Raw genomic sequence first — 14,654 nt, 5'->3', positions numbered from 1 at the left:
TCTTTTGGTTCGGCTATATAAAGACGGCCGGCGCAGACTAAAAGAGGAGTTGTCTGGCGCAGAATATCTCGAGGAAGTGCGCAGGAATTATTATACGTGGCACGTGTAGGGGTGCGGAGTCCTCTGTCAGACACATAATATTCTGATTTCGAGATGCGATATCGCTTTCGAGATGGACGCTTATTTCGCACGTCTTTTCGCCTGTCGGACCGACCTCCGCATCCATCCGCAATATGAAGCTTCTTCAACGAAGAATTGTCGATATTTCCCTACTAGACCATGAACCTACCGGCCTGAATCGCTCACCTCCAATGCAGCTCCTCAAAACAGGGGCTTTTCTAAGGGCAGCTCGTTCCGCCAGACTCTCCATTCCTAACCGAAGAGCTCCTCCGGCTACAACCTATACTCCCTCACGATGGTCGAGCTCCCAGGTTGCTACCGAAGAGCATCATCCCTTTCCTGAACAGTCCGTCAATGCCTCTCGGGAAGTCGACCCCGCAAAAACTGCCGAGTTCAAGAATGATGGAGTGCAAAAGTCGGACACAAACACAATATCGTACAAACAACAGGCGACCATCGCTGGAACACCTTACATCGTCGACCAGACCACCAATGTAACCAGTTCTATCCTAGGCCTGGTTGGCCGCAATCTCTATGACCACCCCGACCACCCTATCTGCATCACCCGCAAGCTGATCGAATCATGCTTTCCTCACCCCGAGTACAACCACTTCACCATGTCCGACCCGGTCGTCACGGTCAAAGACAACTTCGACGTCCTGGGCTTCCCCGCCGACCACCCCGGCCGTTCACGAACCGATACATATTACGTGAACTCAACACATCTTCTGCGCACACACACCTCCGCACACCAGCACGCGGCCTTCCAGACCCTGGCCACAGAGAAACGCACATCCGGCTATACCATCTGCGCCGATGTCTACCGCCGCGATAGCATCGACCGTTCACACTTCCCAGTCTTTCACCAAATGGAAGGTGCTCGTGTCTGGGGCCTTCCTCCCAATGCTGAGAGCCGCTATCACGCCCAAACTATTCGTACCGCGAAAATGGCCAAACAACTGGACGCCCTGCCCAAGACCAGTATAGAAGTCGAAGACAATGCCACGAGTTTCTCCCGCGACACTAACCCAATGCAATCCGAGCATGACCCCGTCGAACTCCAACTCGTCGTGTCCCACCTGAAACGCAGCCTCGAGTACCTGATGGAACAAATCCACAAAGCTTCGCAGGAATCGCTCGACCCTTCTGCACGCCAGGCCTCGGGTCCGCTGAAGGTGCGCTGGGTCGAGGCATACTTCCCATTCACAAGCCCCAGTTTCGAACTCGAGGTCCTCTGGAATGGCGAGTGGCTGGAACTGCTCGGCTGTGGCGTCGTCCAGCAGCCTATTCTCAACAACGCTGGTCTGAAGTACAGTATCGGCTGGGCCTGGGGGTTGGGTATCGAGCGCTTTGCCATGTTGTTATTCGGAATCCCAGATATTCGCTTATTCTGGTCGGATGATCGGCGCTTCCTGCGGCAATTTTCGCGCGGCAAAGTCACGAAATTCGAGCCGTTCAGCAAATTCCCGCCTTGCTATAAGGATATCGCATTCTGGATCAACCCCAGCCCCGGGGTTGCGAGTCCAATCGGTGCAGAGGCGCCGAGTACTTCTGGCGTTGCTGCTGCGGCTGGAGGAGACGCAACGAAAGCCTCGCCTAGTGAGACGCAGCCTGCAGCGTTCCACGAGAATGATATCATGGAGGTCGTGCGTGATATCGCCGGTAGTCTCGCCGAGGATGTCAAGCTCGTGGATGAGTTTGTGCACCCGACTAGTGGGCGGAAGAGCTTGTGTTATAGGATCAACTATCGCAGTTTGGAGAGGACTTTGACGAATGAAGAGGTGAACGGGTTGCATGATGAGGTCGCGAGACGGATGGCCAGCCAGTTTGGCGTCGAATTGAGATAAGCTGGCTTTCTCGCCCAACTTCCATCTGGGCTGGCTTCCGTGCCGCAGGTGTCGCCGGCATCTTGTCCTTTACAACGGGTATGGGCGAGGAATGAGCTTTTGTATATCATCTGGGTTTAATTCTAGGCGGCCTACTTGACGTTCGTTGGGAGCGCTTGTTTTGTTTTGCTTTCCTGGTAAGCCAACACTTCTCCTCTCTTTTCCGCCCCTTCCTCTCTACCTTCCCCCCCCGAATGTGCGGGTTTCAAGTGATGAATTGCCAAAATTTCCACATTGTTTCAACCCCATATGACCATCCTTCGGGGCGGGTTGATTCTATTGTGCACAAACCTCTTTACCTCTTTACCTTTGTCTGAGAGAAGAAAAAGAAACCCTGCGATAGAATGAATGATTTTCTATCTCCCAGCAGGGTTCATGGAACCCCATTTCACTTACTGGCTCACGCCTGGATGTGTTGCGTATCGGATGCTAACTGATTTTATTTGCTGGGAAAAACAGGGTCCAGCAGAGGCAAGCAAAGCAAGCGGTCTCTCCTTCACTGCGGACGAGCGAGTTAGTCGGTCAATTTACAAAAGCTTTGCGTTTTCGCCGTCTCTAACCCACAGATGGGCGTTGGTATTCCTGGCGAACCATTGGCTTATTGTGATTATTGTGGTAATGTGAGTGAGTTGAAGAAGAGTGCAAGATAGAGGGTGAAATCTTTGGGAGGATGTTGTTGTAGTTGTAGTGTATCACGCACTATCATGTCCATGTCATAATATACCCTTCCTACTCAATCATCATGCCATATACAAGCTATACCAACCCTTTATCCTGACGGAACATGTTAGCCGTCTATTATCTCGTGTCCATTTCCCAGTGATTGGAGTCTCGAACACCAGATCTGCAAAATCATCGCTTTTGTTGGATATTCTCCTGCTGCTCCCTTCTCGGAAGCGCCTCATAGGACAGGAGAGTGATGTCAATTAAATAGTGTACAAGAGTAGATGCAGTCATCGTCAAAAGTCGATGGCCGGATGCTGGAAAGCCATTTGACCAGCAAACAAGGCGTTCTTTCTGTCGTTCTTGGGCAGCTGAGCAGCTTATGAATTCTTAACAACGCCAACCTTGGCTGCCCTCAGGACTCTGCCATTCAGTTTGTATCCCTTGCTCTGAGTGAAGAAGACCTCCCCATCCTGCTTGCCATCAACCTTTGCGAAGAAGGTCGCCTCGTCGGTGTTGGGGTCGAACTTTCGCCCCTCGCCCTCCAGCGGATCGAACCTCTCGATGCCGTGCTTTTTCAGCGTGGACATCAGGATGCCTTCCGTCATCATGAGGCCCCCGTGTAGGTCGATGAGATGCTTGTTCGCATCGGACATAGACTCCGATGCAGCAGCGGCGTTGGGGTCTGAGGACGAGGTGTTTGACGTTGTGGCATTTCCAAGGACTTCTTTGGGTACAGCAGTGAGTGCTCGGTCAAGGTTATCTATGGAATCGAGCAGGTCGGTGGCGAAGCGTTGCAGGGCGAATTGTCGTGCAGACTCGGTTTCTCGTTTCGTTCGCTCCTGCAGGTTGCGGTAGTCAGCAACCGAGCGGAGGTATTTGTCCTGCGCCTCTTGTTAGACTTGATATAGAGGAGTCCGGGTGAAGTGGCAGGTACCTTTAGGTCAATGATTTCCTTCTTTGCCTTCTCGAGTTCCTGCTTTGTAGGATCTTCCTTCGCCTCTGGTGCTTTCGTCTGTTCTGTCTGGGGAGCTATGTTTTCGTCGGCGTTTGCAGCTTTATCAGCCTCTGTGGACTGCCATCTCCGGCCTAATCTGGAGGAGTATGAGGCGGGCACAGATGACCGGGGAGAGATGAAGGTTGCAGAAGAGAATGGCGAACGCCGCCGTATTTGCGGTGATGCTGCGAGGGATTCTGAGATGGCGCGGGACTGCCGCAGGACCTGTCTTCGAAGCATTGTGCACGGTATCGAGAATTTGGAAGGAGGTAGCAGTAATAGCACAGGAGGAGACGGCGAAGGCGAAGAGTAACAGAGAGTTGGACGATGTATGAACCACACGACTGGACTGGAGCTCCGATGGCACTTGTTAGAAATTTTGTGGCTCGCTTGACATACCTTTTCGGCTAAACGTCCGACAAGGCTGCGATGACGAGGCTCGAAGACCCTGACACCCTGGCCGACGGCAGGGTGGTCTAGGCTCGTGGAATGAAGGCACAAATAAAAGAATTCTTGTATCAAATACCATTGTCTCGTTCTGCGCTGCTAAATCAAGTCGAAATATACATGTGTTGGAGCTCGCTGCTCAGTCGAAATCTCTCATCTCTCAAGTGCCTAGGGCTGGTCCGGGCTAATACCAACCAAGCAACTCACTCCTCATGCCTCGCATATGCTGTCGAAAACCACCCACAACCATAGCAGTCTTCTCACGGGCCATGCCCCATGTGCTCACCAAAGCACTTCCAACCCCTAGGCCCTCTCGAGCGTTCTTATCGACGCCGGGAACGGTATCTCCACAATCATGCTGTTCGCTCAACGTTTCAGATGCCTTGCTAGTCGGGCCGCTGTCCGCAGCATCCGAGGTGACTGGCGATCCCACAACCTTGGCTGAGAAAAGGCCCGAGGCCTTAGCAACGAACCAGACAGGGAACTTGAGAGGATTTGTTGCGGACCGTGTGGCGGCTGAGCAGAAGGGAGCGCCACAAGTATCTGGGGCAAGTACTTCAGAACTGTCTTGTTGTTGGTTGGCCGGGAGGGCAAGTGCCACCAGACCTTTGGCAAATAGCACCGGCATGGTGAAAACTCTCATGAGGCGGGGTTGAGAGCGTGTTGCGGCCGAACAGAATGGAGCTCCACAAGTATCTGGAGGTAATGCCTCAGAGCCACGTTCTTCAATTGGAAGAACCGCCGCAGCCAGTCGCCTCGCAAACCAAACAAGGACGCTAAATATCCTCCATGGTCGAGGCATACCCGAAGAAGCCGAGCAAAAGGGAGCACCACAAGTATCTGGGGGCAGTGCCTCGGAGACGATTTTGGGTCCTTCATTGCTTGGATCTTCCGCTTTTCTCTCGATGGCCGGCATTGCCGTCACAAGTCGCAAGATGTGAGCGAAAAAGGCGAAAACCTTGAGAGGACGGTGCGCAGCCGCTGCGCCATGCACTGGTGTTGCGGCAACCGTGATCACAGAGCCTCGGGGGGTTGTAGCAAGACCAGAACAGACCGCGCCGTTATAACAGCAGCCTTCGTTTCCAAGTCCGTCAGTCGTGCAGTAGCTATCGAAGGGACAGCAGATAACACCGTCGCCAGGACATAGTGTGATGCCTGGGGGGCATCCGCCGCGCTCGAAGTGGGTTGCAACCGCATGGGTAATGAGTGGAGCTGCTGTTGAGCTCAAGGGCTGCGAAGTCGGCATAAACGCTTGTGGATGAGCGTGAGGGTGCGAAGGAAGTCGAGTTGCTGGCTGGTGGTCCGCGATCCCGCTGGTTGGGACCGGGGTCAGATGCTTCTCGAACGATGTCGGAGCGCGGGCACCATCGACCGATCTATAACTGGCGTGAGATCCATGGAGTTGTGATTCCGTGTGCTGGCCATGAGAACGAGATGGGAGGGAATGACTCTGGTGATTGGGGTTGACGTGTCCGAGGACGACAGCCGCGATAGTCGTAAGGAGCAGGAGAAATATAAGAGTCTTCATCTTGTCGGTATCTTTTTCGGACAATGATAGCTCGGCTGAGGATGAGAATGATGAAGGAACAAGGAAGGCTGGGTTGCAAGATGAGCACATTTATATACCAAATGGTTTGTCACTGCCTCTCTTGGGTCACTGTGCCATGAGGTGAACAATGGTGATTGTTACTCTCGTGGTAGTGAATCCTTAAGTACATTGCAGTTGGCCTGCCGTCCACCTTCACCTGCCGTTTGAAGCCATACAGCTGTGGTTTGTCGTGAATTTGGCGGGTACAAACGGCAAGCATGTGAAAATCACGCAGCAAGCTGGTGAACTCACTGTGTCAGGGACTGCACAGTGAAACCATGCCATGCTCAAAGGTAATGCTGTAGAGCACCGTGGAAATCGAGGTCGTTCAATGAGAGTCAAAGGACGATGACTGCCCAGTCCTTAGCTAGTCAGATCTGATAGTGCCCGGGATCAAGCCTGATCGTTGTACCAGCGAAGCTATACGGCTTGGTTTTTGTATCTTTCAGCACCGAATCGACATGTTCTGCGTGATTGAAGGCCCGTTCGAAGGCGAATGAGTCTGTGGCTAGTGTTTCCGATATGATAGCTTGAGCTCGGCCGGAAGAGCACATAGTGCCGGCAGCATCCTCCCACGACACCCTCGACTACAGAGAACATCTGTATCAGATGTGAGCACTTCGCCGAATAGATAGCTCCGCACCATCTCGCTCATCCATTGGCCATATGGCTGCAAGAACGGCGCATACGGCCTCGACTCATCAATGCAGCCCAACCTTGTGAGACAGATAGCCTGTAACCCAAACGTCCTTGGTCGTTTCGAGGACTGAGTCTCGAAAGTGGCGGCACCATACGCCTTTTACACGGCACATTTGTTCTTGGGTACTCCTGTGTTGAATACCAGAGTGGAAAACCATGTGAGGGCTTCTGCCATCTGGACGATAGGTGTCCGCTCAGAAAAGCACAAGTGCTGAATTTTGGAGCAATTTCGGTCCAGTTGCGGCGATCAATTCTGCGGCTATGCCTTTGATCGTGTCGGGATCATCAATCTTCCAGTCTTCCCAACCTCGGATGTCCTGTACATCGGTTAATGAACGGCTTTAACAAGCGAACTTAGGCTCATGCTCACCTCTAGCTCAACCAAATTATTTCTAACGACAAGACGCCAGTGGTCCAGATCGAGGCTTTTCACCTCGTCCTTGGTGAGCACACCAGGGATGTGGTAGTCGAACATGGATCCTTCCGGTATCTCTGCGTCTTCTTCGTCGCTTGGTGCTTCATCAAACTCAAGGTCTTGTTCGTCGTCAAAGATTGTTGACCTTTCTTTGGTGGTTTCTGAGGCCGAAGTTGCCGTAATCTGTGACTGACTGTTTTCGTCCGTTGCTACAGGCCCCTGTTTACGATCACGAGACAGTGAGACGTACGGTGTCTTGTCCAGTTCGCGCTTGTAGGTCTCATCAAATAGGCACCATTCGAGACTTTCAGGATCTGGAAACTTCAGCGGATAATCAGATTCCAATCGATGAGGCTTACCCAGCAAATAGCTTGGAGAAAAGGTGCCCTTATAGCGCATTTTGACGCAGGAATGGATGTAATACCCTGCTCAATGATAAGCCGGGTACGGGCGTGAGGAATATAAAGCATACCCATGTAATAGAATTCGTACTTCGCCTCCAACGCAAGCGCTATTTCCCGGAGGGCACTCATCTTACCAAAGTCCCACTGCCGATACTCAGGATCATAGCTAGGATGTTACTCTCGGAGCGGAGGACAAGAATGTTCTGATACTTACAACAGGTAGACGGAGCTGACAGCATGAGGCAGAAGGTCTAGAACAGCTACTGCAACGAGCTTACCGTCCAGTCGGTAGCACTGATGGTAAGAGCCCAGTTTCATCGTCTTGCCACCAATTTTGAGGATCTTGCGGTCAAGACCACTGCATAAAAATCGCTTAAAGTCCTTTTCTTTCCATCTTGAAGCAGGGTCTTTGTGTATTTGCATTTGGTATTTGAGGAAAACATCATACCTGGTGACGGTCAGCTGTGTCAATTGAGCCCCTTCTCCGGCTTACTTTTCCTTTGTGCAGCTGTCGCCTTCCAGATTGATTTCGAATTTGTGAGCCGGTTCGATGAGCTTGCTAGTCTTCTTATTCACAGGTCGCTTCACATTATCATATTCGGCCTTGTGGACAGCCGTTAGCAGGTCAAATGTGCCTCGGTTTCTGCGCTTCTCTCTGAAGAAGTCAGAGTAATCCAGCATTGACCATGTCTGAGACGTACTCTCTGCTCTGAGGGCATAACCTTGCTGCTTGCTGCCTGTACCCTGCTCCGAGGACGAAGTCATTGAAACGATTCACGGGCTGACGTTGGTCTTTCTTCGCCTTGAATTCAGACGCCTTGAGCCTACCACCATGAGCTTGCAACTTCAAATGACTGGGATGAAGCTAATATACCGTATGGTATAATGGGGACAGCACGACCGCAGCAGGTCTGGTTTGTAGTACAGAGTACCTGACCTTCTCCAGCCGCGGTCCATCAACTCTTGATAGTGATCAACTCGCATATTGTCACACGACATGTAATACGATGAACCTTGAGATTCGTAAGCTTTGAGCCAGAGCATGGGACGCGTCAAGTAACCCGGTCAGGATATCTGAACAGGGCTGACCTACTGCCTGTCGCATTCTTGCAGTAGCCACAAGAATTCTTTCTCTGATAGCCTGCGTTATTGGAGTCAGTAGCATGTCAAATGATAAGACCCGAGTTGGCGGGCTGGGCTGATGCCGCCAAACCCCAGGCCCAGGTCTCGGCCCAGACAAAGCTTGCTGCCGCCATGAATAATGTGGTTATTAATGTCGACTCACCTAGTGGCTTTAATAGGGAGATTTCGTTTGTCATCTTGCCCGCGGGGTGCTTAAAAGAAAGCTCGGGTGCAGAAGGAATTCAAAGTGACCATCAAAGATCCGCAAATCTCATCTGTCGAACGCTTCTTCGGAATGGCTCTGTCCGGTTGGAAAGGAGACGTGTTCCAGGCAATGAATTATGATGTCACCTGACTGGTCGACAAGAAATGGCGGCTTTCGAATCAGACATGAACCGGACAACATACGGACATGTCGAAGGTGGGATATGACAGGGCGTCGTCCGGAGGGCCAATTAAGGCAGTTTTGGGAGGCTCAAGACCCTTGCTGGGACCCCCACGAGCAGGAGCAGGCGCTCGCGTGAGCAGCACAGACGGTGAAGGGATGGTGGGAGGAATGGGGAAGGGCAGCAGCAGAGCAGGTCACTTTTAGACCAGTATGAAGTCGAAGAGCGGCACGTGTGTGTTTGTCGTGTGCTCCTCGAAGGACAGCGTTGCTGCATGCGATGTACGGGCAAGGAACCACTGCAGGTCATGCAGCGAACCAGATTAGTTGCCAGGTTTCGTTAGCCCACAATGGCTCTCTGGGTGCATGGAAAAAAGCTGTGGATGCGCTCTGATGGCTCTAGTTTTAACGTTACCACCGCTACTCTTTTCTTTCAGTTCGTGTCCACCCCAGAAACTAACCACTTGCCAGAAATCTACAAATTATGGCTGCTCCCGATCTCAGACTGCGGTGCACGTCAACCCTCTTCCCTCAGCCCCGTTCTACACGGGACTGAAGGCCTCTCGTCTCAACTTGCGCTGCTTCGCAAAACCTCCTTTGCCCCAACGCAACCATGGCTCCTCTGTGATTCTGCCCTGATTTCTCTTCTTGAAGACCGACCGACCGAGCCACGCCCACCCACACACCGGAACAGCTCGACAGTGTTCCACGTGCTGTCTTCACCGTCTCTTTGCACATTCGCTTTCACTCCTTTGGGACCAGAGCCAAGCAAGAAGAAATAAAAGTCCTTCCTTTCTCCTGGAAGCGTGGCTGGTGTCCGGGCTTGTCGTCTTCACCATCATGGCCAAAGACCTGTCTATGACGTCGCGCACCGGCAGTAACAATCAACGTAAGCAAGGGTACTCGGCTGTTGCTGTACACGGAGACTCATTGTGTTTCAGGTTACGGTCCGAAAGGCGAGCGACTGGTGGCTGGCGTTGTGCCTCTTTCCTCAGACAAGACACGAGTCCTCCTGATACAGTCTACACACCGCAATGGCTGGGTTCTCCCTAAAGGCGGATGGGAACTAGACGAGGCTACAGCATCTGCGGCCGCCCAACGAGAAGCTTGGGAAGAAGCCGGTATCATTTGCAGGGTCGACAAAGACCTCGGACATATTCCTGATACAAGACCTACAAGTGCCGTCTCCAAAAATGCTCCCAAAGCGAGCTATCACTTTTTCGAAGCAACCGTTACCGAAGAAAGATCAAATTGGCCCGAGAAACACAAGAGGTCCAGACAGTGGTACGCCTACGCTCAAGCCGTCCAACTTTTGCAAGCACGTCCGGAGTTGTTGGAAGCCTTGAGAAGAAGTTCGGTGAAAAAGTAAAAGCATGTGCATTGATATCGGGGAGCGCAAGATTATTTTGCTCGTTTTACATTGCTCTGGCTTTGTGGTACGACAAGAGCCCTCAGTGCAACGCTGAAATCCGTGGTGACGGCGGTGGTTGATCTTCGAGCCTTACCTCAGATATCCAATAGACCATTCGCGACTCATTCGGAGCGGCTTCATGAGGTAGTCGGCTTTTTCTCACTGCTGCACAGTGGGAGAGTGCCTGCTGGTATGCCTGCATGTACCATCCCCTGTCTTCTGAGTGTCAAGAGCTGCAAAAAGAGCCGATCCAATGCGACACATGGACCAATGACATTCTCACCAAGCAGCACGATATTAATGCTATGGTATATTCCAACTGACATGCAAAGTGGTCAATCCCCATTCTTATACCGCTGAATGCCAATCTGCCAGCGAATACATATGTGCTCGCGAATGCAGGCCAATCAGACCCAAACCGACCAGCCACAATCACGTGGAATTCTGTGTTGTCTCCCATTGCACCATTTCTTGTGATGCAAGGCTTCTGGACTCAACTTCCATTTCAGTCTGATACGGAGATTGTGTCGAGAGACGGTCCTCGAGCGATTGCGTTTGTATTGTTGGTACACACTCACAGTGTGGCCCATTAAGCACTTCCTTGTCAGTCGCAAGTGAAGGATGTTCTTACTGATGCAAACCACGAGCGCTCAGGACGGCAGACTGAGTAAGGACAGCGAGCCGGCCCAGTACTGGATGTCGAGTAGGAAGCCCTTGTAGGCAGGCACACTAATTACCTAGGTAGGTGACCGTGGGTGACTTATGACGGTAGGTCCTGGGGAATTGCAACCGAGGTGGACTGGACTCGAATGATCTATCCAGCGTCATGCATGAGATATCCTGCATCAATATTGCTTTGCATATTCACGTATTCCTTTTCCCGGAAATTCATTCCTACTTGAACAAACCATTAATCACATCACTCCCCGCCGTTGCACCGGCCCCGAAGACAGCAGCGTTGCCAAATCGCTGCACAAGACCTTTCAGGAACTCATGGTGCTGCATTTCGTATCTGTCAGCGTCCATTCTGCCACTCGCTGGACAACAACAAAAGCAGGATGGTATGTGCTTTGGTATGTTTTGCCTGTGCCCTTCTCTATCTTACCTTTGGATGACTAGGTTGGATTTGGTATTAGCTAGCTCTCCAGTCTCTCGATCTAATGACCGCGGGCGTCATGGTATGCCATGATGTAACTTACCTTGGGTGCTCCGGATTTTCAGGATTCTTGGACTTCCGATGGTGCTCTTCCAAGATCTTCTTGTCCTCGTCGCTGAGGTGTTCGTATTTCTACATGTGTAAATGTCATGTTAGTCGAGTTCCTTTCAGCGCATGAACCCAACCGTGGGAGGCTTAGTCAAGTTCGAGGGAGATAGCATACATCAGCCATGTTGTGTTATTGTTCCTTGTTCTCAGACCGTTCTACTACGAAAGATATTAGATTAACCTCTTCTAAGAATACGCACATGCTACGAGGTTTATACGTCAATACAGTAAGGTGATGTCACGAAGGTAGTTGCCTTGCACGTGTAGCGAGCATCACAAATCGGTTCGTTCGGACGGGATACGTGCTTGCAATCTGACGTACTTGAGAAAGGTTCATTTTTGCGTCTGGGACATTGATCGACCGTATTTCGTACAAGGGCGCAATCGACATGAGTTGTATTCTCGACTCAGCATGCAACCTGGAACACTCTTGCAAAATTCAGGTGTCCTGATGAGCAGAATCCAGATCGGTGATTTCGAGCTTGCACGATCGTCCTTGTATCTGGTTGGACGACGTCCATCGCCTTGATGGGAACAACAACCATCGCAAATGTCGGTTCGGCCGGCATACTGTGAATGAGTCGCGTGTCCCAGAAAATATTGAGCTCTCCAGGAAACAGAGCGGACTTGTGTGAGGGACGATAGGAGCTGTCATTCATCTCTATATACAGTGCACGCTCGTTCTCCACTCCTGAGGCGAGTCCCTTTTCTTTCCACAGCTCTTCGATTTGGTCTAATGTTGCAAGTCAACTGGGAAGTTTCCGGCTTCGCGTTGGTCATCCCATCTGGCGACCCAGGAACTCGGGCAAAGTGATCGGTATGCCAGGTAGAACTGTTACCGCTTTGTCAGCGCTCTCCTCTGTCTGTTCAACAATGAAAGCGTGGTATACCTGTCTGCATGGTTTGAAATCTTCGCCTTTTGCTAGGATACATTTGTGGTAATCGACATAGTTTTGCCAGCAGTGTTTCGTCCTAGGGTACCGTTAGCTGGGCCGTGGGATGAGGTGATCGGTCAAAGGAACGTACTGGTTCGTGTTGGGGAATCGAGCATCATAGCCAACTGTTTGTGTGTCAGAGCAATATCAGGAGAGTAAATTGGTAGCGAACAACAGAGGGATTCATACCGGTAACGAACTTAAATGGCTTGGTAACGTTTCCTCCGAGCTCTTCGGCGTCAGGCGTCTCGATTTCGACCATTTTGACGGTAGTGAAGGAGATGTGTAAGTTAGGGGCGGATTGACGAAGGTGTCGAAGTAGGAGGAGGCTACAGTCAAAGTCCTGTAGCTCGATTGTATGGTAGTCGAAGTGTCACCTGAGGGAGCTTCAATTCGGAGGTTGCAGTTTCCCGCCAAGCCCAGAATTGCGGGATCTTGATTGGTTCGTCGCCTGCCCGCGAGCCAGAGCTTCTTTGAGCGGCTGCGACTTCTACATCATTGAACCTCTGCAGATATCAATTGAGCACTTTTGCCAACTCTCCACTCCTTCGACGCCAACACGATGAACACGGCAAGACTCATGAGGCTACAGCCTCTTCGGGCAGCTGCCTTCAAGCAGCCGGCTTTCCGACAGCCAGCTCTGCGCCAGACCCCTCTCAGACAAGCCAGACCCTTCCACAACTCCAGGGCGATGTTTAGAACAAAGGTAAGTTACTGTGGGCATAATTTTGAAGAAGCTTGACTGACTCTTGCGTTCAGGAGGATGACCAAAGCGGTGAGCCTGTCAACGCGAAAATCACTAATGAGCAATTGACTGAGGTCCTGCAGCACACACCATCACCCAAAGACTTCGCAGTCTCAAGAGGATTCCTCCGGAATTGATCCCTCTTGGTGTTGTCATCCTGTATGTCCCGAAATCGCGACCCTTTCAGCCTGGTACAGCTGCTCACTTTTTCCAGCTTCGCTGTCTTCGCTGCTGTCTTCGCCATGACCAGAAAGCTCATGACAGACAAAACCCTGCGGTTGCACAAGTCTTCTCCCAAACAACATTGAGGAAGACAAGCCAAAAGCGAGAACGACGAGTCCTGTACTAAGTGAAGAGAGAGACAAGAGCATCAACATTGCCGAATATGACGAGGTCCATACCGTATGGAAGTGTATATATCGAATCAGAATGCCAACGGTGATCTCCTTGAGACATGTATTTGCTCAATCCGGTCCCTGGTGTTTCCTCTCATGCTTGTTTTCAGTTCGAAGCTTTCTTCGTTCGCCATTCCAAAGCCGCCAGTCACCCCAGAAGTCCCCAGCGAAGCGGTTGGGACGCCCTCTTCTCCTGACTTCCAGCGGTCTATAGGACTGCCTTGATGATATGACGGCTTTCCTGGTGACCTTCTGGAGACGCCGAGTCCCTCATAACGGCTGGAATGTAGCCGGGAGACAGGTGGTGACGTAACCATCCGACTGGCGCAAAAGACATTGCGTTTCGGACGGTTGGATATTCGTTTCTGAAGGGCTTGACCAACATGACCCTGATCTCACTCCGTTCTCGGTCCAGCAACATCAAGGCCTTCAAGTCCCTGCATCGGATCTTCTGGCTTCTCGTTCCTTGAATGCTCCACGGCTTCCCTGTCCTCGTTGGCCGCTGCTGCATATTTGGCCAGATAGCCTTCCTATAACAAACATTAGTTCCTGAGCCGCACTTCCGAATATTTGGAGCACGAAGGCAGCAATTCAGACATACCTGCTCCCAAATAGCGGTTGTGCTTCCTAGCCCAACTTCTCCGGTTTCCTTTCTATCAGGCTTTGCCATTGCTACCTTGATTACCCTTCCGTAGAGTTCGCTTTGATCCATGTTGTCGATGGCTTCTTTGGCATCAGCTGCGTCTTCGAACTCGACGTATCCGAAGCCACGGTGTAGATCGGTGGAAGAAGGCGCCTCCGGCTTGGGCAGCGTAATGTCGACTATTTCGCCAAATGGAATGAAAGCCTCGGACAGCGTGGCAGCCGTTACGAGACTTGTGTCGAGTCCGCCCACATAGATTGTACTATTTGGCCGACTTGGGGCCTCGGCCATCTTGCAAACACTTCACTTCCCGCTTGAAAGAGGAACACCGCCAGATGAAAATGGAAGTCGAGCACAGGAAAAATTGATATCACGTGGTGAAGGAGTCTTGAGAATTCGAAGCTGTCTGACAACGAAATGCACTTCCTACCGAGCCACTTTCGTTCGTCTTTTTCCAGGCTCCTTCGGGAGAGGAGTCAGCAGCCCGGTGCTGAAGTAGTTGGGAAACCTGTTAGAGCGAATTCAAGCCTTCCTC

General features: G+C 51.5%; 8 protein-coding genes across 8 annotated transcripts; 3 read left to right on the top strand and 5 right to left on the bottom strand.

Annotated features, from left to right (window-relative positions):
- Positions 1-211: 211 nt before the first annotated feature.
- On the top strand, positions 212-2,773 carry PV05_03034 (phenylalanine-tRNA ligase). Its single transcript, XM_013463653.1, has 2 exons — positions 212-2,143; positions 2,466-2,773. The coding sequence occupies exon 1, from the start codon at positions 234-236 to the stop codon at positions 1,965-1,967; it is 1,734 nt and encodes a 577-aa protein (XP_013319107.1). The 5' UTR covers positions 212-233; the 3' UTR covers positions 1,968-2,143; positions 2,466-2,773.
- A 276-nt stretch (positions 2,774-3,049) lies between these two features.
- Positions 3,050-3,906, bottom strand: PV05_03033 (uncharacterized protein; the record flags this gene model as incomplete). The annotated part of the gene is made up of 2 exons (XM_013463652.1): positions 3,050-3,553; positions 3,607-3,906. The coding sequence occupies 2 exons, from the start codon at positions 3,904-3,906 to the stop codon at positions 3,050-3,052; spliced, it is 804 nt and encodes a 267-aa protein (XP_013319106.1).
- A 391-nt stretch (positions 3,907-4,297) lies between these two features.
- Positions 4,298-5,641, bottom strand: PV05_03032 (uncharacterized protein; the record flags this gene model as incomplete). Its single annotated transcript, XM_013463651.1, has 1 exon — positions 4,298-5,641. One exon carries the CDS (start codon positions 5,639-5,641, stop codon positions 4,298-4,300), a length of 1,344 nt encoding a protein of 447 aa, XP_013319105.1.
- A 953-nt stretch (positions 5,642-6,594) lies between these two features.
- On the bottom strand, positions 6,595-7,984 carry PV05_03031 (uncharacterized protein; the record flags this gene model as incomplete). The annotated part of the gene is made up of 6 exons (XM_013463650.1): positions 6,595-6,717; positions 6,771-7,129; positions 7,175-7,240; positions 7,288-7,385; positions 7,434-7,667; positions 7,713-7,984. The coding sequence occupies 6 exons, from the start codon at positions 7,982-7,984 to the stop codon at positions 6,595-6,597; spliced, it is 1,152 nt and encodes a 383-aa protein (XP_013319104.1).
- Positions 7,985-9,176: 1,192 nt separating this feature from the next.
- PV05_03030 (uncharacterized protein) lies at positions 9,177-10,453 on the top strand. The gene is made up of 2 exons (XM_013463649.1): positions 9,177-9,615; positions 9,668-10,453. Exons 1-2 carry the CDS (start codon positions 9,567-9,569, stop codon positions 10,093-10,095), a joined length of 477 nt encoding a protein of 158 aa, XP_013319103.1. The 5' UTR covers positions 9,177-9,566; the 3' UTR covers positions 10,096-10,453.
- Positions 10,454-12,134: 1,681 nt separating this feature from the next.
- On the bottom strand, positions 12,135-12,598 carry PV05_03029 (uncharacterized protein; the record flags this gene model as incomplete). The annotated part of the gene is made up of 4 exons (XM_013463648.1): positions 12,135-12,233; positions 12,292-12,373; positions 12,428-12,461; positions 12,526-12,598. The coding sequence occupies 4 exons, from the start codon at positions 12,596-12,598 to the stop codon at positions 12,135-12,137; spliced, it is 288 nt and encodes a 95-aa protein (XP_013319102.1).
- A 225-nt stretch (positions 12,599-12,823) lies between these two features.
- On the top strand, positions 12,824-13,573 carry PV05_03028 (uncharacterized protein). The gene is made up of 4 exons (XM_013463647.1): positions 12,824-13,042; positions 13,096-13,111; positions 13,165-13,240; positions 13,296-13,573. The coding sequence occupies exons 1-4, from the start codon at positions 12,899-12,901 to the stop codon at positions 13,387-13,389; spliced, it is 330 nt and encodes a 109-aa protein (XP_013319101.1). The 5' UTR covers positions 12,824-12,898; the 3' UTR covers positions 13,390-13,573.
- On the bottom strand, positions 13,218-14,519 carry PV05_03027 (uncharacterized protein). The gene is made up of 2 exons (XM_013463646.1): positions 14,078-14,519; positions 13,218-14,006 (listed from the first exon to the last, which is right to left on the bottom strand). The coding sequence occupies exons 1-2, from the start codon at positions 14,408-14,410 to the stop codon at positions 13,872-13,874; spliced, it is 468 nt and encodes a 155-aa protein (XP_013319100.1). The 5' UTR covers positions 14,411-14,519; the 3' UTR covers positions 13,218-13,871.
- Positions 14,520-14,654: the final 135 nt, after the last annotated feature.

Source organism: Exophiala xenobiotica (genome assembly GCF_000835505.1).
Source record: "Exophiala xenobiotica strain CBS 118157 unplaced genomic scaffold supercont1.2, whole genome shotgun sequence".
Classification (NCBI taxonomy): domain Eukaryota; kingdom Fungi; phylum Ascomycota; class Eurotiomycetes; order Chaetothyriales; family Herpotrichiellaceae; genus Exophiala; species Exophiala xenobiotica.
Note: the sequence above shows the minus strand (reverse complement) of the source record. Positions and strands in the feature narration are given on the sequence as shown.